Source organism: Harmonia axyridis, chromosome 3 (genome assembly GCF_914767665.1).
Source record: "Harmonia axyridis chromosome 3, icHarAxyr1.1, whole genome shotgun sequence".
Taxonomy (NCBI): domain Eukaryota; kingdom Metazoa; phylum Arthropoda; class Insecta; order Coleoptera; family Coccinellidae; genus Harmonia; species Harmonia axyridis.
Genome location: NC_059503.1, coordinates 6,177,600 through 6,200,418, shown reverse-complemented (window position 1 = coordinate 6,200,418; position 22,819 = coordinate 6,177,600). Strand labels below are relative to the sequence as shown.

The 22,819-nt window shown below is 38.4% G+C and overlaps 1 protein-coding gene across 3 annotated transcripts in view; it reads left to right on the top strand.

Annotated features, from left to right (window-relative positions):
- LOC123675950 overlaps positions 1-22,819 on the top strand; it is a 142,574-nt gene that overhangs the window by 71,989 nt on the left and 47,766 nt on the right. For all 3 annotated transcript variants that reach the window (XM_045611535.1, XM_045611536.1, XM_045611537.1), the window contains one exon: positions 14,300-14,405. In XM_045611535.1, the coding sequence (XP_045467491.1) occupies positions 14,300-14,405 (106 nt within the window). The remainder of the gene's footprint in view (positions 1-14,299; positions 14,406-22,819) is intronic.

The window sequence follows — 22,819 nt, the reverse complement described above, 5'->3', positions numbered from 1 at the left end:
CTGAGTGCTAATTTGCACCCCATGAGTTTGCTCAAGCTGATTTTGAAGGAGGCGAGCGGTTGCAAACCGTTGTCTCAACGAAGAAACTCTCAAGTAACGTTCTTGAATGGCAGTTGTTACCCGTGGTCTACCCTGTCCTGGTCTTCGGACATTCATACCTGTCTCCCTGAATCGCTGCAACATTCTGGACACACTTGTATGGGAAACTCCAAACCTTTCTGCAATTCTTGTGTATGTCCACCCTTCTTCTCGCATAACTACCGCTTGGCACATTCCTCTTGGGTCAAATTGCGTGTTTCGCGTTGTATAGCGATCGAGTGTAGAAAATCAAACGAAAGAAAAACTATTGATCATTAAAATTGATCGAGAACAACTGATTTCAAAATGGAGTCAATACATTCAAAATTTGATAATCTCATCTTTTTTTATTCCTGCTGGGAAAAACATCTGTATTGAAGGAAAACGTTGAAAGTGGATAACATATGCATGCATAATTCTTATGAAAATAATTATCATTGAGAACACCTTCAGTTGTAGAATAAATTTGAGATTTCCATAATGTGCGTTAATTCTTTTGCGCAGTGTATCAAAACATCGAGTTCAAATCTATCATCTTCCACGGGAAAACATCAGTAAAAGTTTTTCTTAAAATTTTTCGAAAATGAGAGGATTTTCGAAAAAAGTAAAATAATGACAAAATGATACAGATAGCACTCTGTTAGGGGAACGAGCTCTCAAAAAGAATTATCTTACGTTCAAAGAAACAAAATGATTGTATAATCTGCACCAATTCAACCAATAAATTGGAAAATGAGTTATACCGCTTCTGCTCCTGGGCTTGTCCACTGAGCCGAGAAAATTTAACGATCTGCAACAGATTCAAAACGATGAAAGCTCCTCCTCCGATGTTCAGAATAATTTCCATCCACCAGAGCATCATCTGACGTCATAACTTGGTGGTAAACACGATTAGTCGAGTGTAGATCGTTAGTGAATTACCTAAATTGATGTAAAATGGGACGTGGTGAAAATCATCTCTGGAAGCTATATGGTTCGTATGGTATGTGTTTTCATTCGTGATACAGATGAAGCTGAAACACATTGTGGGATGCTGGGAATTTGTGTAATTGGAAGAATATTCAGCATAACGTCGAAACAATTCAATTTGGAATGTTAATTACTCTATTCGTGTTATTAATATCTACGTAAAGTTTGGGTTTGTTGCTTCCTATGATGAACTTAGAGTGATGGAAAAACTTAAGATGCTCCTTCGATGTTTAGGAAGAACAATAACACGATCTCTCAACCTTCCAACGGCTGTTTTTTTCGAAGTATATAACTTTAAGTTGGCATTACTGTTCAAGATGGCGACCGATTTAACAGCTGTCAAGTGATTTATTCTCAGTTTGGTTTGGCAATTCATCATGAATAGACTCACGCCTGAACAACGCTTGCAAATAGTGCAATTTTATTTCGAAGATAATAGTTCTGTGAGGAATACGTATCGCGCACTTCGTCCATTTTATTTTGTTTAGCGATGAAGCGCACTTCTGGTTGAATAGCTACGTCAACAAACTAAACTGCCGCATTTGGAGTGAAGCTAATCCTCAAGTGTATGTCGAAACACCGTTGCATCCAGAAAAGCTGACTGTTTGGTGCGCTTTATGGGCTGGTGGAATCATTGGTCCGTACTTCTTCAAAAACGATGATGACCAGAACGTTACAGTCAATGGTGATCGGTATAGAGCCATGATTACAATTTTTTTCATTCCTGAATTGAACAACCATGATGTCCAGGAGCTGTGGTTCCAACAAGACGGCGCAACATGTCACACAGCTCGTGCCACAATCGATTTATTGAAAGACACGTTTGGTGACCGCCTAATTTCACGTTTTGGACCTGTGAATTGGCCTCCAAGATCTTGTGATTTAACACCGCTAGACCACTTTCTGTGGGGCTATGCAAAGTAATTGGTCTATGCGGATGAGCCACAAACCCTTGACCATTTGGAAGACAACATTCGCCGTTTTATTGCCGATATACGGCCACAAATGTTGGAAAAAGTCATCGAAAATTGGACGTCCAGATTGGACTACATCCGAGCCAGCCGTGGCGGTCATATGCCAGAAATCATATTCATAATGTAATGCCACAAGATTATCTTGCGGTTAAATAAAATTCATGTCAATCGAATAATCCATCGTTGTTTTATTGCAATTTAAAGTTCTATATCTCTAAAAAAAACACCCTCTAGTTACATTCACCTCTATCAAAGAAAAGTTCTGAGCCAATGAAGGAGTTTGGACTCCTTTTGTGGCAAATTTGTTGACCTTTTCATCTTCTTCAATTCCATCAACCATTAAGGGCTTCGTGCAAAATTACGTAATGATAGTTCGATCTGCACTATAGAATATTAACCAGAATATTGAGGAAAAAAGTTCCAACAATTGCGTTAACAGATTCGACATACTTCAGCCTTAAAAGTCCCTGACTTTTTTTTTTCGTAGAGCTCAAATTTATTTCTTTCACTGGAAGATCCCGAATATTCATAACTGAAAATAATGGGCCAAAATCAATATAATCTGGCTGATTTCTTCCGGAAATGTTCTCGTCCATGCTACCAAACCGATTGCGAAAAGTTTTTAACAGATTTCATTCCCGAGGCGACAAAATAAGGACTGAACTCGGTGAAGTTCGTGGGAAGATTATTTCTGATCTTCCCTTTATCGCCTTCAGTTGAAAAAAGTTCTGGAAAGTTTCTCAGGAGTGGCATACGGCAGTTTAGGCTTTTATTTTCTACATTCGTTCGTTATTCACTATTCTTTTAGTTTCGGAGGATTAAAATTATGTAAATCATTTCCTTTCTTAGTCATTATTTGGCTGTCGATGAGATCTCGAGCAATAATGAAATGTGTATCGAAGATACACCATCAAGGTATTCATTGTACCTATCGATGAAAACCAGGATCAAATTGATTGTGCTTTCAACTGCTTGACCGATGATCACCCAGCTTATTCTCCAGATTTGACCCCTGGCTTCTTGCACACCTCAAAATAATGCTCAAGAGGAAGAAATTTGGCTCTAATGAAGAACTGATTGCCGAGGTTTAAGCCTATTTTGGAAGCAAAGATGAAAAGAAAGGTATTGAAGAATAGAGCAGCGTTGGAGTACATGTATCACTCTTGAATTTGTTCCAGGCAGAAACCCTTGCCAAAAGGGAATGCTTTGCGCTCTGTACAAGGCGCAACTACCAAAGAGCAAAAATATATATAGCATCCGACAGCAGAACAGCCCTGCTAGCACTCGACTCCCCACAAGTAAAGTCAAAATTAGTCTAGGAATGTAAAACTTCCCTCGATGTACTTGGAGAAAAAACCAGATCAACCTTATTTGAGTGCCTGACCACTTCGTTATATCTGGCAATCAAACAGCAGATCGACTGGCCAGGAAAGGAGGTATCTATCTCCTTCACTAGGCCAGAGCCATTTTGTGGCTATCCAGCCAGTCATCAAGCAATGGCAGTTGAGGAATGGGAACAAAAGAGGAAGCTTGAGTTCTGGTGGACAATCAATGATCAAAGACAGGCCAAGTCACTCCTCACTTACTCGAAGAGCTGGACTAAAAAGTTCTCTCACTCAGTAAAGAGGAGGAAACTGGTAGGCACACTCACAGGACATTGTCCTGTAAGGTATCATCTGAAAAACTTAGGAGAAGCATCTGAGGACACATTTCGCTTCTGTCAAGAAGCCATACTGAAATAGCCAAACACTTGCTATGTGAATGTGAAAGCTGTTTACCGGAAAAGGTTAAAACTCCTTGGCTCTTGGTCTTTAAAGCCAGAACAAGTGATTAATGTAGCTCCCAAAGAGGTAATTAAGTTCATTTAGACATTACTGCCGGACTGGTAAACAGTGCGTGGATGCAAAATAGATCTTCAGGTCAAGGAGCTTGCTAGGTTGGATGATTTTTCGCCTCTCCCTTAATCTAATCACTCTTGAAGATATCTATGTTGATGTTAATAGAACAATATCTTCTATACTGTAAATTATCCTATTGGAAGAGGTGTTGTTTCATTATATAACACTCCATGTTTACCAACTCCTATCCATCTGCCATGACATAATCAATATTTCATTATGATAACCCTTATTAATAGACTCTTTATCACATTTTGTATTTTCTTGAGTTCCAATTCTCATAAAAGCGACAGAAACAGTTAATATCTTAAAATTTTCAGACGAAAACCTTTCTAAGCGATCCCCGAAGACCAAACGGATTAAGAACAGAAGGAAATAAATGAAGAAGACTTCCATTTAGTGCTATTTATCATCGGAGCAATTCTTTCGTGAGAAGTCGCTGCAGTTGACAGCCCCAATATCGATTCGTCGTTGTTTTCTTCCTCTCAAAGCGAAATTAATTGAGGACATCAGGGTCCTATTGCAGCGGGGTTTTATCGCCTGAGAATAATTACAATTGAACGACGAAACTTCTAAGGCAGTAATGGGAGAAAATGAGAATTTAATTCGAAAAATTATATCCGGCATTGAGATTTTAGGGCGCTTCACTGTATTTTGCAAGTAGTTCTTCGGGAACTTGTTGGGAAGGACAATACATTTTGTTGGTCTTAGTTTATCGTTCTTGGGAATAAGTTTTCGAAATTGTTCGGAGTAAAATAAAAAAAAAATAAAATTAAGCCACCCTGAAATTTTCAAAGTTCAATTATGGTATTTAACAGGCCAATTGAAAAGCCCCCGGTCTACCATAGTAAAACACGTTTTTTTTGGCAAAATTCGATTTTATTATTCAACATAGTTGCCTTCGAGGGCGATACAGCGATTGTAGCGATCTTCCAACTTTTCGATACCATTTTTGTAGTACGATTTGTCTTTCGCATCTAAATAGGCCTCAGTTTCGGCGATTACTTCTTCACTGGCGCTAAATTTCTTTCCAGCGAGCATTCTTTTGAGGTCTGAGGACAGAAAAAAGTCGCTGGAGGCCAGATTTGGCAAATACGGTGGATGCAGAAGCAATTTGAAGCCTAATTCATGCATTTTTGCCATTATTTTCATTGATTTGTGACACAGCGCATTGTCTTGATGAAACAGTACCTTTTTTTTTTCAAATGGGGTCGTTTTTAACGATTTCATTTTTCAAACGATCCAATAATGCTATATAATGATCGCTGTTGATGGTCTGGCCCTTTTTGAGGTAATCAATCAATATTATACCTTGCGCATCCCAGAATACTGTTACCATAACCTTGCCAGCTGACTATTGTGTTTTTCCTCACTTTGGATTCGGTTCATCGTGTGCAGTCCACTCAACTGACTCGATTGGACTCCGGAGTGGAATGATGAAGCCATGTTTCATCCATTGTCACATATCGACGCAAATTTAGGTTTATTGCACTTAAACAGCTTCAAACACTGCTCAGAATCATTAACACGTTGTAGCTATTGATCGATTGTGAGCTCGCGCGGCAACCATTTTGCACACAGCTTTCTCAAGTACAAATATTTGTGATTGATATGATGTACTCGTTCAGATGATATCTTCACAATGTCTACTATCTCGATCAAATTTACTTCATTTTCAAAATTATTTTTTAGTCGGTGACAGCCTCTTTTTGGCGTTTTTCGCCGTGTTTGCTCATTTCACCACGTTTAAACTCAGCATACCAATCAATGATGATTGATTTTCCTGGTGCAGACCCCAGAAACTCTTCATCAAGCCAAGATTTTGCTTCAACTGAATTTTTTCCCTTCAAAAAACAATATTTTATCGGCACACGAAATTTTTTTTTCCATCTTTTTCAAAATAACAAAAATAGCTACACTCACAACGCTATATCTCACAAACTAATGGTCGGACTGCTGTCGAATAGTACTAGCACCGCTATCTGTGCATCAGACCGGGGACTTTTCAATTGGCCTAATATTCTATACAAGCAATAAAGCAAAAAAAGTGTGTTTGTACATGGTAATCTTTAAAACTACTAGGAGGATTTCTTTTGGAATTCACGATTAAATTGAGTTCAATATGGAGCGAATTTAAAGCTATGATTCATGTAAATCGGATCAAAATGAAAAAAGTTATAGTTATTTGCAGTTCCATGAATTTTGCAATTCCAAAAAGTCAATACAGAAGCCATTATTTTCACCACAATATGAGCTCGATTAACAACAACTTTCAACCAGTTCGTTCAGACGCATCCGCCGACACAATTTCGCCATCTAGTGATCAATCTACGAACTAATCATAGAGATGGCCCATTTCGTCCTACACCCACCGCAACCCGGACAAGTTTCAGATAAATTGCTGACGATTAATCGATACAACAGATGAATCTAGTCGGCATGTACAATACTGTTCCTCGGGCAAACTTTCCAGAAGTTTGACGGCGGCATACCAACAACACAACATGGCTGGTTCTGCCTCGCACAGATATATATATTCCCCATTGTTCCATCGTTACGTTTCTGCCAGAAAGAACTTTCCATTTGCATCTCAGCGAAACGGAGTTAATTGAAAATTTCTGGCTTTGTCTGCGCCTTTCAACTGTAGGTAGAGTTGCTGTTGGGATAATCTTCACGCTGATAGGCCGCGTTGTGAGAACACCTAGCGATATAGGAGCTTTTTTTTTATTTTTACGCACTGTAGGTTGTAGTCAAGTCAATTGGTAGTTTTACCTGGAAAGTTTCGAAAATTGGTAATTTCATAGATTTCGATTTGGTCTCTCCGAATTTAGACTTTGCCACTCCGTATCTTGTAAGTTAGACTAATCAAATCACTGAGCTCACATATCATCGATTCTAAGATGGTATTGAAGGAAAAAGGAAAACTCAATGAAAGGCAAAAATAATAACCTAACCAATAACAGACTGGGTTCCTGGCCACTCGGGAATTAGAGGGAATGAAGAGGACAACACACTTGCCAGAAAACGAGCACAAGCTCCTGTCATTGGCCAAGAACCTTGCTGTGGTATAGGCAAATGTATCCACAAAAAAAAAAGTTCAGGAGGAGGAAAAAACCGAAAGAGAAACACGCTGGCGGAATCTTCCTGGCTTGGATCACTCCAAAAAGTTTCTCCAAAACTTCAACACTGCGAGATCCAAGAAGTATCTGGATCTTAGAAGAGCTCTCGTTCACCAAACACACTTGCCAGAAAAGGAGCACGAACTCCTTTCATCGGGCCAGAACCTTTCTGTGGTGTAGACAAATGTACCTACAAGAAAAACTTTCAGGAAAAGGAGGTAACCGATAAAGAAAAACTCTGGCGGAATCTTCCTGGTTTGGATCACTCCAAAAAGTTTCTTCGAAACTTTGACTCGACAAGATCCAAGAAGTTTCTGGATCTTAGTAAGAATATGCTACACCTCCTCACTAGATTCCTCACAGGGCATTGTCGCCTAAGGAAACACCTAATGAGAATAGGTCTAGCAGAAAATGCCTAGTGCAGATTCTATGAGGAGAAGAAAGAACCTCTGGATCACCTGGGGACGGAATGCCTCGTCATCACTAGCCAACGCAAAATCTGCTTTGAACAAGAAACTTGTAGAAGTGAGGAATTAGGCCGCTTGAAGCCATGCCATATACTGGAGTTCATTAGAACTCTGGAACCCTATTTGTCATTTACAAGAAATGAGTTTCAACAAGGTTTCTGCAGCTGGAATAAGAACATTTTTTGTTTCTGTCCCATCCCTATTGCTCTGCATTTTATACCAGTGCTGAACCTGGTGATAGAGATTTTCTTTTTTTGCACATTTTGGGCTCTATGAGTGTGTAGATGCGTTATGCCATCAGAACCATTTTTAAGTTACTTTTATGCAATCACTATCGCCACAAAAAGTGTCACCTTTACTGCCAATAAAAATAGTAATTTACGTAACAAGTCCGGAAAATAGGGTTTTTGTGGACGAATAGACAAAATTACAGGACGAGCGTAAGCGAGTCCTGGAAGTCTGTGAGTCCAAAAAAACCATTTTCGGGCGTGTTGCGTACAATATTTTTTCGGCAACCATGTAAAATAACACTATCGCTGCTGCTTTCCATATTTTATTGCGATTGCGATCAAAAAACATGGAAATTTTGACAACTAATTTCATATGAACTGTCAGCCGTTATCTCGGTTGCTATGGATTCCATGATTCTTTTCCGGCCTAGTCCGGGAAGTACGTACTTTCCGGACTAGGCCGGGAAATGCTACTCAGAGAAAAAGCGTCCGGGAAGTGAGCACTTCCCGGAAGGTTGCCGAAAAAATAAATTTTTCGTCGAAAAATCTTGCATTCTTTCATACTTTTTTCAATTTTCTTGATTAAAATCAGAGGTCATAATGAAATAATTCACACTTTTTCAATGCCACTATCGACATAAAATAATATGGAGTTCTCTCTCAAGAATTCGTAGTAATAAAAAGTTCGAACTTAGTTCGAAAGTATAAAATTCACAACCATCTGAAACATTCCAAATGGAAATGTTCCGCGAAATATATGGAAATATCATAACTCTCAAGATCGTAAAACTTATATTCCTCTCGGCCGACTATTATTGGAAATAACAAACCAGACAAGCTGCAAAAACGCATGACCGGAAAACTTTTGACAGATGCAAAATTCCCATGATAATATCACAAAAGAATCGGACCATTCTATGTGTCTAACTTTTATGACATATCTACTTCTGCAGTTTTCTGGCTATGCAGGCATTCTATAAAGGTTTTTCCACATTCATTTCGCCACACTCTCTGAAATATGCAACGACAGATCTGCAAAATGGGTTGTGTATCCTGTTTGGAGACAAAGAAAAATAATGAAATCTTCCAGAGAACCCTGCCAGATGTGAACAATTACAAGGATATATTGTTCGGAGCGTTGCGGTCTTTGCTTCCACTTTTTCCACCTGTTTCGTTTTCAGGGGGAAATATACTGCTGCATCTTACGCAGAATGAGACAAGAATCTCCTTCATTGGGGCTGTTGGAGTGTACCAGAAAACGTATAAATTAGGTCAACAATCTATAGAGGGGCGGATTTGTAAGAGCATCGCTACCAAGAGGATGATGGTTTCTATGAAAAGGGAGGCTACGTATCGCATGAGGAAAAATAAGATTGAAAATTCTATGGTCTGAATACTACTTTCTGTCTGAGGCTCGTAAGTTGTGGTGATATTCAGAAAGTGGGGTCTTTTCATTCGTATCATGAGATAGTGTAAATATAGAGTGTCGAATTATAGCCCTTTTTCAGTAATTCTTTCGTTCGTTCGAGTAAAATTTCGACGAGATATACCAGGTGATTTTTTCAAGTTGAATCAGACATAAATTTGAAAAGGAATCATTTCATGGAAAAATATTTCGAAAAGGTTAATAGTACATGTATCTTTAACTCTTGAAGGTACTTATGTTGACGAATGAAGTCAAATGAATGTTTTAAAGGCGAAATGATTACTGATTAATACCTACTTTATAATTTGAACTATTCATTTAACGATTAGAATCACCATAAACCAAAAGATTGAATTAAATTCTCTAAAATAATTATTTCAATTGTGAATTGATGATTGGTACATCCATTTCACAGAAGAGTAAGAAATGAAATCTATGGCATTACTTGTTGAAATCGCCACCTCTATAATTTTGCCAAGGTAGCTTTCATTTCAGTTTGTCTACGGTTTTCTCAATTGTAAGTTGGTTAAATGAATATTCACTTTATGAGTTTGTTAATTCAAAACTTACGTCTTTTTTGTTAATTTATTCATTAATTCATTAGCTATTTTCTCAATTGAACAGTTTTGAATATCTTTTTTGTTGGTTTGAATATTCTATCAGTTAGAATTGTATTTTCAGGCAAAAAAGAATATATCAAAAGATATATCTGATAGGGATGATGAAGATTTAGTGATTAGTATCGAGATTTGTTGAAGTGTCATTATGACCTACAAAATAGTTTGCCATTTTAAAATCTTGCCAAGATCATTTCTTTAATATGTCATGATGACACTTATTTCAATTGTAGTAAACGAAAGAATCAAAAAATAAATCCATTCTTCCAAATAACATCAACCAAACTCTTCCATCAAGCTCAAAAAGACTGAAACGGTAAAAACACAATTTCCTGGCCCTGAATCCAAATTTGTATGCTACACAAACTTATCGAGGAAGAGCTGCCTATTCCACTGTTTGCATTATGCAAATACCAATTTCTCAGTTTCATATTCTCCGTCTTTTCCAATCAGCAGACAATTTTCGGAGCCAATTTATCACGATCGCAGACTACGCTGACAACGGTCTCTGAGAGATGCCTCAACGGCTCCTTTTTCTGCTGCTGCAGACAGATTTGACCCAGACCGCGGTAAGCTCGATGGCCTGGTTTGCAGGGTCATTTATTTCGGTCCTTTTTCAACCCCAATTCGTATGTTATGGGGGGAAAAATGCAGGATTTCGGTCCCAGATGTTGTCAGGTTGTCACAGTTTAATTTGGTGCTTTAGTTTGTGTTGCAGAATTGATAACATAGTTTTTTCACTCGTTCCTTTTTTTTTTAATGTTTCGTATCGAAAATTTTTCGAGCGCTCGTTCCCCAAAACAGATAAAATCCAACTAGGGGTTTATTTCAGATCGAAATGAAAATATGCACTTTGTTGTGAAAAGTTTTTCAGTAAGAGGTTTGATTTTGAATAGCTCGCTATTTGGGCAGCTGTCACTTTTGAAGCTATCCTTGATATTTGACAAGTTGAAACTAAGTCATTACTAAAAATGGAATTCTCTCCAACAAAGTATCGAAATTGTTAAGATTAACCACAAAAATGGTGACAATTTCAAGCCTCTTTCAGAAAGATAGATTGTCGTATAACCCCTTTTTCGAGAATGGTTGAATTACGAGGAATTCTTCTTAAAAAGTTTCCCTTGAAAACGGACTATGTATTGGTGTACACCTTTGCTTCCACCGTTTTTAAATGGATGACTGTGGTGGTCAAAATAAATAGATCGTAGATGTCATACAATAAGCTTAGGTATTTGCAAACATAACGCCATCGAAATATTAGTCGATTTGTGATTGCATCATCAAGTAATTGTCGATTAAACATGTCAGCTTATGAGCCAAATCCTCGTCATTTGTGGGAGGTTTTAATTTTCTGCTTTAATATGAAGAAATCTGCGGCTGAGGCTCATCGAATTATCTCAAATACCTATGGTGAGGCCGCTATTAGTGAAAGAACGTGCCGAGAGTGGTTTCAACGCTTCAAAAATGGTGATTTTGACATCGAAGACCGGCATGGCGGTGAAAGAGAGAAGGTTTTCGAAAATGCAGAATTGATTTGAAGACCCTCAACATAACCCTATCTGTTTTGTCTTTAAGGTCTTCCCTTGACTTTGACTTATTCATCAGTCCAACATCGACGGATATAAAATATTTTTTCGGTTGCGACGTTGTCATAAATGTCGTTCATAAAAAGTATGAATAAAACACGCCCTAAAATAGAGCCTTGCGGTACACCAAGCATCAACTACAACTTTCTTGAGATGTTATTTGATGGCCTGGAATCTATTTGTCAGAAAAGACCTGAATATGGCATAAGCTTTTTCCCTGATGCTGCAGCTCTGTAATTGCTAGAGCAGAGATTCATGACAAATACTTTCGAAAGCTTTGCTCAGATCTTTGCTTATAGAATTTTCCATGATGAATTACTGTTCATGAGTTCCATAATAATTATCTACACTGAGATAAGCTTATATAAAACCTAACGCTCTTATTAATAATCACTCAATATTTTACATCCTTATAGAGCTCTTCCTGAACGGCACACAGTATATGCATCAGCGTTTAAAATTACAATAACCCTCAGCTGAAAAAAAAACTCTAATCTAATATGAAATATCCCTTAGCTCCAAGATCACAAGCATTGTTGAGCTTTCTTGCGAACACCGCCCCAGATTTAATACCCTTGATTAATTGATCAAGACTCGTGTCAAACGCAACTAGAATAGGCAGGATCATTGGGAATGACGCAAAAAGCCATTTCAAATCGCCTGAAAGTCATGGGAATGATTCAGAAACAAGGAAATTAGATGCCGTACGAGTTGAAACCGAGAGATGTTGAACGGCTTTTGGTTGCTTGTGAATAGCTGCTCACAAGGCAAAGACGAAAAGGATTCCTGCATGGCATTGTGACTGGAGACGAAAAATGGGTTCCTCACGATAATTCCAAGCGCAGAAACTCATGGGGATCCCAGCCATGCTTCCACGTCGACAGCCAAACCGAATATTCACGGTTCCAAGGTCATGCTCAATATTTGGTGGGGCCAGCTCGGAGTAGTGTATTATGAGTTGTTAAAACCGACTGAAACAATCACAGGCGATCGTTATCGAACGCAATTAATGTGTTTGTGCCGAGAATTTGAAGACAAACGGCTGCAATACAACCAGAGACATAATAAAGTGATTTTACAGCATGACAAAGATCGACTCCATATTTCGAAAATGTTCAAGACATACTTGGAAACGTTGAAATGGGAAATCCTACCCCACCCGCCGTATTCTCCAGACGTTGCTCCCTCGGACTATCACTATTTTTCATGACATGTCACTCAATTATGAACTCAACAAATTACATACCGAGAACCTATTGTCCTCTGGAAGCACGAAACAATCATGCATACAATTTGAATAAGGGCACCAGCTGATGGAAGAGAAAAAAGGAAAGATTGAACATTACCGTCATTGCCAATTAGACTCAATTACACTCATTCAATCCGATTATGAAGACAAGTTGAAGTTAATCCCAATTAACATCTCAAGTAGTCGCTATTGACTTCCAGCTTCTCTACCTGAATGTCGAATTTGAATTAAGAAGTTTACTTTGTTGAATCAGCGCCGTCTCCAATTATCATTCCTTATGTTAACCTCTTCTTTCACGGCTTCTCTCATGAAATATTAATTTTTTTGAACAATGTGAACTCTGTTTTTATGGATTTACGATTTCGAAATGAAGTCTTTTATGCATATTTTTCTTATTTCTTCATGGCTCATCATTTCGTCATGAATATTGTTCAGTTATTGCCGTATATATTAACGATAGATTATTCGATTGACATGAATTTAATTTATCCGCAAGATAATCTTGTGGCATTACATTTTAAATATGATTTCTGGCATATGAGCGCCACGGCTGCCTCGGATGTAGTCCAATCTGGACGTCCAATTTTCGATTACTTTTTCCAACATTTGTGGCCGTGTATCGGCAATAACACGGCGAATGTTGTCTTCCAAATGGTCAAGGGTTTGTGGCTTATCCGAATAGACCAATGACTTTACATAGCCCCACAGAAAGTAGTCTAGCGGTGTTGAATCACAAGATCTTGGAGGCCAATTCACAGGTCCAAAACGTGAAATTAGGCGGTCACCAAACGTGTCTTTCAATAAATCGATTGTGGCACGAGCTTTGTGACATGTTGCGCCGTCTTATTGGAACCACAGCTCCTGGACATCATGGTTGTTCAATTCAGGAATGAAAAAGTTAGTAATCATGGCTCTATACCGATCACCATTGACTGTAACGTTCTGGCCATCATCGTTTTTGAAGAAGTACGGACCAATGATTCCACCAGCCCATAAAGCGCACCAAACAGTCAGTTTTTCTGGAAGTAACGGTTTTTCGACATACACTTGAGGATTAGCTTCACTCAAAATGCGGCAGTTTTGTTTGTTGACGTAGCCATTCAACCAGAAGTGCACTTCATCGCTAAACAAAATAAAATGGACGTAGTGCGCGATACGTATTCCGCACAGAACTATTATTTTCGAAATAGAATTGCACTATTTGCAAGCGTTGTTCAGGCGTGAGTCTATTCGTGATGAATTGCCAAACCAAACTGAGAATAAATCACTTGACAGCTGTTAAATCGGTCGCCATCTTGAACAGTAATGTCAACTTAAAGTTATATACCTCGAAAAAAAACACCCGTTAGTTATTAGTTTCCGGAAAGCTGAAAATTCGTTTTTCAATAAAAAACAAACCAAAACTTTCCAGGTTCGACTTCCGGTCTCTCCACAACAAAACACCCACCTAGCAACACCCAACCTCGAATTCCAATAAATGCGAGAATACTCCTGCAGCTCAAAACCCCAATATTACCCAGATCACAGTTCTCCTTCCCTTACAATCCCTTTTCCCAATCCCCAGTATCCAAGTTTCCCGAAAATCCTGGCCTGATTCCATATTTCCGTAAACTTTTTCACCTAATCGAATAACCGATATCGACGTATCAGTTTGGAAAGGCTCTAACGATTCTTGTTTTGTTCCAGCGAGGAGTTCCCCAGTTCCAATCCTGGTGCTGACAGTCTGGGATCTTCCCCGAACTCCCGAAGGAAGCTGCTTCCTGTCGAAGTGTCGCACACAGCTCCAGTAACGGTAAGAACTTCTGGATGTTCTTCATTAAGGGGCGGGGAGGAATATTAAATACTTGGAGATCTCTGAGGACTCACCATCATATCGAGCGTTCCAACCTGTAAGTCAAAAATGGACGTGTGGTCCAAGGTTTATAGATTTAGACAGATTGTCTCGTAACTTTCAACCAATCAGCGTCAATCATTCGTGATGTCACTCAGTTTACCATTCAAATAAATGTGGGATCCGAATTCTTAACCAACCCAAACGAATGATACGCTACTGACTTGACGATACGTAAACTACGCGATCAATCCTAAAACGGTGGACCATGCAGATTTATCGATATAGGGAGACGTAAGGGGAAGAGTTTGTAGCCTATCCTAAATAGTCTTTAATATCTCCAATCATAAAATAGCTACGATAAAATATCTATTAATGATGGCCAATGGCGATACAGACACTCTATAGACCTTGACAGACACCGGATGACGCGTTACCCCACTCTTCAACCCAAGTTACGAGACAACCTGTGTAATCTACAGACCTTGCGTGTGGTCAAGAATTTTAGACAACACATGTCAATTGGTGTTTCTAGAGGCTCAAATTTTGATATGAAATTCGAAAAGAAATTTAATTTCCTTGCGGTCAGCAGCTGCACCTCCTGTTTTTTTTAAAGGCATGTGAGCCCTTTCAAACGATGTATTACTCGACCCCCCATGTCTTCAAAGAAAAAGGTGATTTTACTGCTGACTGTAAAGGAATAAAGTTTCGTTATGAATTTTATAACAATGTTGAACCCCATAGAAACATGAATTGAATTTTTTGACTTACAGGTAGGATAAACTATTCGTTGGAACACAGTGTAGTTTAAGTAACTATCATATAATCCTGTCGATGAAATTTTTACATTTCGATAACGATTTTGTCATATTCAGGAACTAAAGATTTCAAAAATAATTTTGATAACTCTCTCGAGGGTGCAAGATACAGACTTGAAACCTCATCTTGTTGTAGATCTGAGTTCGATCTTCAAAAAACGTTTATTTGAGGGTTCTGTGATAAATATTTCAGGAGGATTTTTGTATGGAGATTCAGTTTTTTCTGATTTTTTCCCAAATTTCTAGTTCAAAATTTCTCAAACTGTGAGGTCTACGGAAAATCGGTGCGCTGCTTTAGAATTGACGATCTCTACTTAGCCGAATTTGGAGCTCATTCGAAAATTTTTTCATCGAAAAATTTTAGTCAAATTTTTCATACTTAGAAAATTGAAAAAAAAATGAAAGTTCCTTCATGGGAATATTGTACCTCTTCATTGATTGATTTCATTACGTAGATCACTAAAATGCTTATATTGAGACGATAACTCTATTATTTCAGAAATTATAGCTTGTAAACTGAAATTTTCAAAAAGAAATTCGATAATTCTCTCGAGGCTGCCACTATTGGATGCAAGATACAGACTCGAAACCTCATCTTGATCTAGATCAGTGTTCGATCTTCAAAAAACCTTTTCATTTGAGGGGTCTGTGACAAATATTTTAGGAGTTATAACGATTTTTGTATAGATTTTCAGTTGTTTCTGATTTTTCCCAAATTTCGAGTTCAAAAGTTTTTAAATTGTGAGGTCTACGAAAAATCGGCGAGCGGCGTTAGAATTGACGATCTCTACTCAGCCAAATTTGGAGCTCACCCGAAAAATGTTTTATCGAGAAAAAAAATATCGACTATGACCATCCCCACTCAGCCATTGAAAGTGAGCACTATTGGTACCCTAAACCTACCTTGAAAACTTCGAGTCTCTAGTACAATCCGTTGGGGAGTCTTCATGTACACTCCAGCCGGACAGAACTGATTTCGACCTCGAATTCTACATCAGTAGATCAAACTCAATGGGTTAAAAATTCAAAAATTTCACAACATATAAACAGAATGATAACTACTAGAACAAGCGACAATCCAATATCAGATTCTCATTTCTCTCAGTAAAAACTAGTTTCGTTAGAAAAAAAAAACGAAGTGTGGTCCTGAAATGACTTTTATTCTCCATTGTAACCCCCGTCCAATTCCTTTTCCTATCAAAGACTGAAAACGGGAAAAAGAAGAACACTTGATATTCAGTGAGACTCATCTCTCTCAAACACAGAAGAAATGAAAGACGGGCCGCAAACACAGAAGTGGCACGATAAGATGAAATATATGGGGCAAATGTACGTCACGTGATATTCTCCGCAGCAAACAATGCGGCTATTCGAGCCATACTTTGCGAGGAGTAAACATATCGACATATCGGCCGGATTTTTTTTCACGACGATCTGGAATTGCGGTCTGTTGGTTTACGGTGTTGTCTTTCAATGCGTGCTCTTATTACGTCTGTCTGCGATCTGTGGATCTCTGTGGTGCTCTTCTGGAGTAATTCTGCAGATTTTATTTGATGGTTTTTCACGAAGAATATCGCAGATCCAAAGATTTTTCATTAAATAGCTAATCAAAAAATAAGATATGAGGAAAACACTGGTGTGAAGTGAGCGCTCGATCCATTCATGCGCCTATTGAACCCTTGGATACCATATAATTGTGTATGGGCTAACTGCGAAGTGATGGCTCTTGTTAAATTAAAAAGTTGTTTCAAGTATTTTTTTTCTATCTCGAATACCTCCGGAGATATAGGCTCCTGAACTTAATTTTCTTTTTTTCAATTATTTCAATAATATATTGACGGAGAAGACACATTAAGAAGAAGAAGAAGAGATGACAAGCATTTGAATTTTGGTAGATGTTGTACTCAGAGGATTTCCAATATTTTGAGATCATTATTGAGTTCCTCAGTGAAGGAGTTTTTTTTGTATGGGGTCCTTAGTCGACTCTAAAGTCTACGCCAATGAGAACAGGGACTATTCAGAGCCATTTCTTGATTTTTTCGACTTTTCTCCACAAAAAAGGTTTCCTTCCTAAATGCCGCATTTATTTTTTTGCTGGTGGCAACGAACATTTTTGCTTCTGCACGAATACTCTCTGTTGAAAAACTATTACCATAGTATAAGGAATATAAGGATTCCTTATACTATGCTATTACTTTGAATTCTGTTTTTTCGATTTTTTTCACTGAAAAAATTAAATGCCCGAATAGTATTTTCTAAGACCATTGCTTGAGGCAATAATTGATATCAAAGGTATTATATTTTTGGTGATAACAGCTGTTTTGCCGCGACTAAACCTGAAAAAACTGCTGACAGGTGCTGTCATGCAGTTTTCCATATAGAAACCATTTTTAATTCGGAATTGAGCGTTTGAAATTGGTGGAAATCGAAACGAGGGTTTGTTCTACAAGATGAGGCAGAATCTCATATATAGAGGGAACATATGTTATCTTTTTCGTAGGTACATTTGTCTACACCACCGAAAGGTTCCGGACCGATGAAAGGAGTTAGTGCTCCTTTTCTGGCAAGTGTGTTCGGTGAACGAGAGCTCATAAAAGGACCTTGCTATTTGTACAGGTGCCTGCTATTTCGTTTGTTCGTCATCTTGGGTTGAGTTATGCGGTACTGATGATCCCTGACAAGGGTGAAACCGGTATATCGCTACTCTCCTTCGATTGCGTGCATTCTCCTTGGGGTACTTTCGATTTTGATTCCTACGTAATAACGTGGAAATCTGTTTGACAATGGTTATGTGCATAGCATTTTTGCCGAAACATTAACCAGATAAGTAATATCTTTTGATATTTATATACAGTTGGAAATCTTCCTTTTTCCATTTTCCTTCATTCGTTACCATAGCATCCTCCGATGGCTAAGCCACTGCCAAATTTCTAATCATCACACGGCTCATTTCGAGCACTAATCATCCCATCGCAAGGATCCTATACAGCTTTCTTGCTCAATCAGGGCGGTCCTAATCAGTATTCCCACAGAGAGACGTCGTTAATCGTAAATCCATCACGTGGTCATCTGTTCTCTCTTCCACGACAAAATGGAGGGACGGCACCATTAAACGATCTGTCCCCGTATAAAACAAGTGCTGAATACGTAATGAAATCGGACAACAGCGATTGTAATTAGAAACTCCGTTCGTCCGTCATGCTTCGGGCGTGAATAACAGCAGCGTATCAAAGCTATTCCACGTTTAATGTGATGTTTCAGTGGCGCCTATTCAGATGCAAATGCCGGTGCCGGCGGAATCAGTGGCGCGTGTATCGTCAAAGACATTTTCAGCCAGAGGCAGAAGGTAGAAATATGTTGCGGACATTCTTTGATTGCAATTGGTGTTGCTAGACTGAAAAATCTACCTTCTGCGGGTTTTCTACGTGATTATTCATTGAATAATGCTGTTTCCGATAGGTAGATGGCAGCACACGTTAGACTACACGCTAGCTACATCACCCCCTCCTGCAACCAAACTTTCAAAAGAAATACCATGAAATGGTACTGAAAGACACTTCAGGCAGAAATACTGAAAATCGAAAGATGCGTGGACACGAATCCAGAAAGAAACTAACGTATTAGGCCAATTGAAAAGTTACCGGTCTGATGCACAGATGGCGGTGCTAGTATTAAATCCATATGATTTTTAGTTAGTACTAACCTTTCGTGTCAAAATTTGACAGCAGTCCTACCATTAGTTTGAGAAATATTGTGTTGTGAGTGTAGCTACTTCTGTTATTTGAAAATTGATAGAAAAAAAAAGAAATATTGCTTCTTCAAGGAAAAAATACAATTGAAGCATAATCTTGGCTTGATTAAATCAACCATCATTGATTGGTATGCTAAGTTTAAACGTGGTGAAATAAGCACAGAAGACAGCAAACGCAGTGGACGCCCAAAAGGGGCTGAAATCAAAAAGTTCACAAAATTATTCTTAATGACCGTAAAGTGAAGTTCATCGAGATAGCAGACATTGTGAAGCTGGGTGCAAAATGGGTGCCACGCGAGCTCACAATCGATCAAAAGCAACAACGTGTTAATGATTCTAAGCAGTGTTTGAAGCTGTTTAAGTGCAATAAACCTGAATTTTTGCGTCGATATGTGATAATGGATGAAACAGTCAGCTGAGTGGATTGCACACGAAGAACCGAATCCAAAGCGAGGAAAAACACAACAGTCAGCTGGCAAGGTTATGGCATCAGTATTCTGGGATGCGAAAGGTATAATATTCATTGATTATCTCTGAAACGGCCAGACCGTCAACAGCGATTATCATATAGCGTTATTGGATCGTTTAAAGCATGGAATCGTTTAAAAAATGCCCCCATTTGAAGAAAAAAAGGTTGTTGTTTCATCAAGACAATGCGCCGTGTCACAAATAAATGAGAGCAAAATTGCATGAATACCGTATTCGCCAGATCTGGCCCCCAGCGACTTTTTCCTGTTCTCAGACCTCAAAAGAATGCTCGCTGGAAAGAAATTTAGCGCCGATGAAGAAGTAATCGCCGAAACTGAGGCCTATTTTGAAGCGAAAGACAAATCGTACTACAAAAATGGTATCAAAAAGTTGGAAGATCGCTATAATCGCCGTATCGCCCTTAAAGGCAACTAAGTTGAATAATAAAATCGAATTTTGCCAAAAAAATGTGTAGACCGGGGACTTTTCAATTGGATTGTTACACTCATAAAAAATAGGACTACATAAAACACCTTGTATGTCGTAAACAAAGCGACCCCTATTTATCGGGCTTTTTTCTCTTAGAATTCACCATGAAATATCTCATATTCCTTTGTATCTCCAATTTAGGAACACACCGTGTACAGGCTATTATTTATGAGAGAGAAAGAATCCAGACAAGAACCCTTTCTTCTTTTTTAGATTCTGAAATAATAGCGCATAAAAATCATAAATCATAAAAATGGGAACACTCAGTCATCCCATCATCGTTCACCACCGAACAAAGACAAATCGAAACTTTGTAGCGATACGGACGTGACCCACTCGTATATACGCCATATACATCATCGATAGCTCGGCGTCCGTCAAATCGGCCAATCCGCTGATCTCTCGACGCACTCGTCGAACCCCTCATAAACAGGCATTTGGCAGCCTGTATTCCGTGTCGTTTAGGCCCTCAACAATGGCGATAACTTCCATACATAACTCTATCATCCTCACAAAGCGACATTTATTCGGTAATCCGTCCTCTGCGCCTTGTCATCTGCAGATACCGCCATGTAGAGGGTATGTTGAACGGGATGGGGCTAATGTTTAGCAAACAGGGTCGCCAGAGTTCGATTTTGTAGGTCTAGGGGCGGATAGGAGAATTTGGCTGATTTGGAAAGTGAGGTGTTCTTGGAGAACGTACAAGACTTGACGTGTATGGAATGCTTTATTGTGTTTTAAATTGGAGGTCGTTACGAATTTATATTCGAACGTAACAAAATGTCGAATGCGCTAGTTTTAAACATAGATAGAGGGAGTGAACGCAATTTTTACATGTCCCCAACATGGTTAGATTACGTTGTCGGATTTGATATGTTTTCAAATCCACAATTTCACTATATAGTCATGAATGTATATTATATTGAATGGAATATAATATTTATTTGAGTGATTCCCCATTAAATAAGCAAATTTGAATATGTGGAATCCGATATTTTTCCTAATTGTCGAATTTATAATAAGCAGAATATATATTATTCTCTATATCTACCTGCAGAAATCCAAGATTTTGCAACGTTTGGTCTCCTTGTGTCATCGTTTGTTTCACGTCGTCTGGCGCGCTTGAAGTTTGCTTTCTGAATTTCTAATATATTTAGGTATTTATTTCAATATATTCTGAGTTAATATGAAACGTTGATTCACTTTGGGACATAAGAAGTGCATACTTTCTGGAGAAGCTCACGTATTGAATGAAATATCGTATCACTGATATGTTTTCATTCCCGCGCGCTTCATGTCAAATTTGATAGTTTATGTTGGGGACAAAATGTGCTTACTGAAAATGACATATGATCCCTCTTTCTATGTTCATTACTCCGAGGTCTCTTAAAATATTCTGTTTTTTTTTAATCCAAATACAACCTTTCAACAGAAAACTCTCTAGTGCGCCATGGCGCACTATGAATGCATACACCTATAGTGGAAACTGATTCTACAGAATATTTCCCTCCTGTCAAAAATTCTATGTATATGGAGAACAATTATCGAAAATTACAGCGATAATTGCATTGTAGGAAGCGAAACTGCACTGTGATAATTGTTCTGTTCATAGATGCCTACTTTCTATGCATCTTACATAGTTCGAATCTATGGCAATTCCATTCTAAATCAGTTTGACAAGTAATGTAACAGTTTATTCGGGAAATATTCCCCCGAATTACACTCGTGCATCAAAATGACCGGATAATTTCGCATTCCAGCGTGTTTTCTTTGAAAAACTGCATTCGGTCATTTTCATTTTTGGAGAAAGAGCCCTCCACCTTCGGTGTCGGGCTCTTTCTCCAAAAATGAAAATGAACTCATGCAGTTTTTATGACAACACGCTGTCATGCAAAATTATCGGTAATTTTGATGCACTTGTGCAATTACCTACGATAATAGCTTCCCTCTCCGGACCCTGCCTAGCAAACAGCAGGTAACGTATTAATTAAACTTGAGAAATTTCAATAAAGTCCCAGCAAAGTTTCGAGTAATTCAGGTGGCTCTTCAGGTCCCTAAAAAAATTGTGATCCCTTGAAAGAGAAAGGTCGTCGTTTTATGTCGATTCCTGGAGATATGCGCCCCCCTTTTACTGTTTTTCAGAGCGGTGGAGGTTGTTTCCTGCGGAATTTCTCATTTAGGAGCGCTGCATTTTACCCTGTTATAATGAAACTCTGTAAGGAGTTCGTAATATCAAAGCGAATTATGTAGGACGTAACCGAGACATTTTTGACATTTTTTTCACCATTGATGTATGAGCCAACATCTGCTCACGGTACTGGGCCATCAATTTTCATTTAAAACTGGCGTCGGGTTCATTTTTCACGGTTGTTCAGGGGCGGGGAGTCTCTTTTTCGAAAGTGGTTTTGTGTTCATTATTTCCTCTAATAAAACTTTGGTAGTCTTACACAGGAAAAAGAAGAATTTCTCTGTGGTTCAACTCTGTGATCACTCGTACCGTGCGTAGAGTTAACAGTGGATCTTCTACTAGTCGATCAAATTAACACCCAAGCATACTTTGATTGTATCTTATATACTCACTATATATATATATATTCTTTTGAGAAAGAGCAAATACAAAATATTAATTTCAAACAATCAAGCATATGTGTCGATGAATCTCAGTATTAGCAGAGGAAATGTAACGGGGCATCATACATTTCAACGTATGATACAAGAGAACAGATAAAAACCTCAGCAAAAACTCTGTCTCTCCGTATCGGTGTAGTGACTGGTTTGTGTAAACGTTTACAGAATAAGCTGACATAATTTATATTGAAGGACTTCCTCTTCAACCAAAACAAAATTTC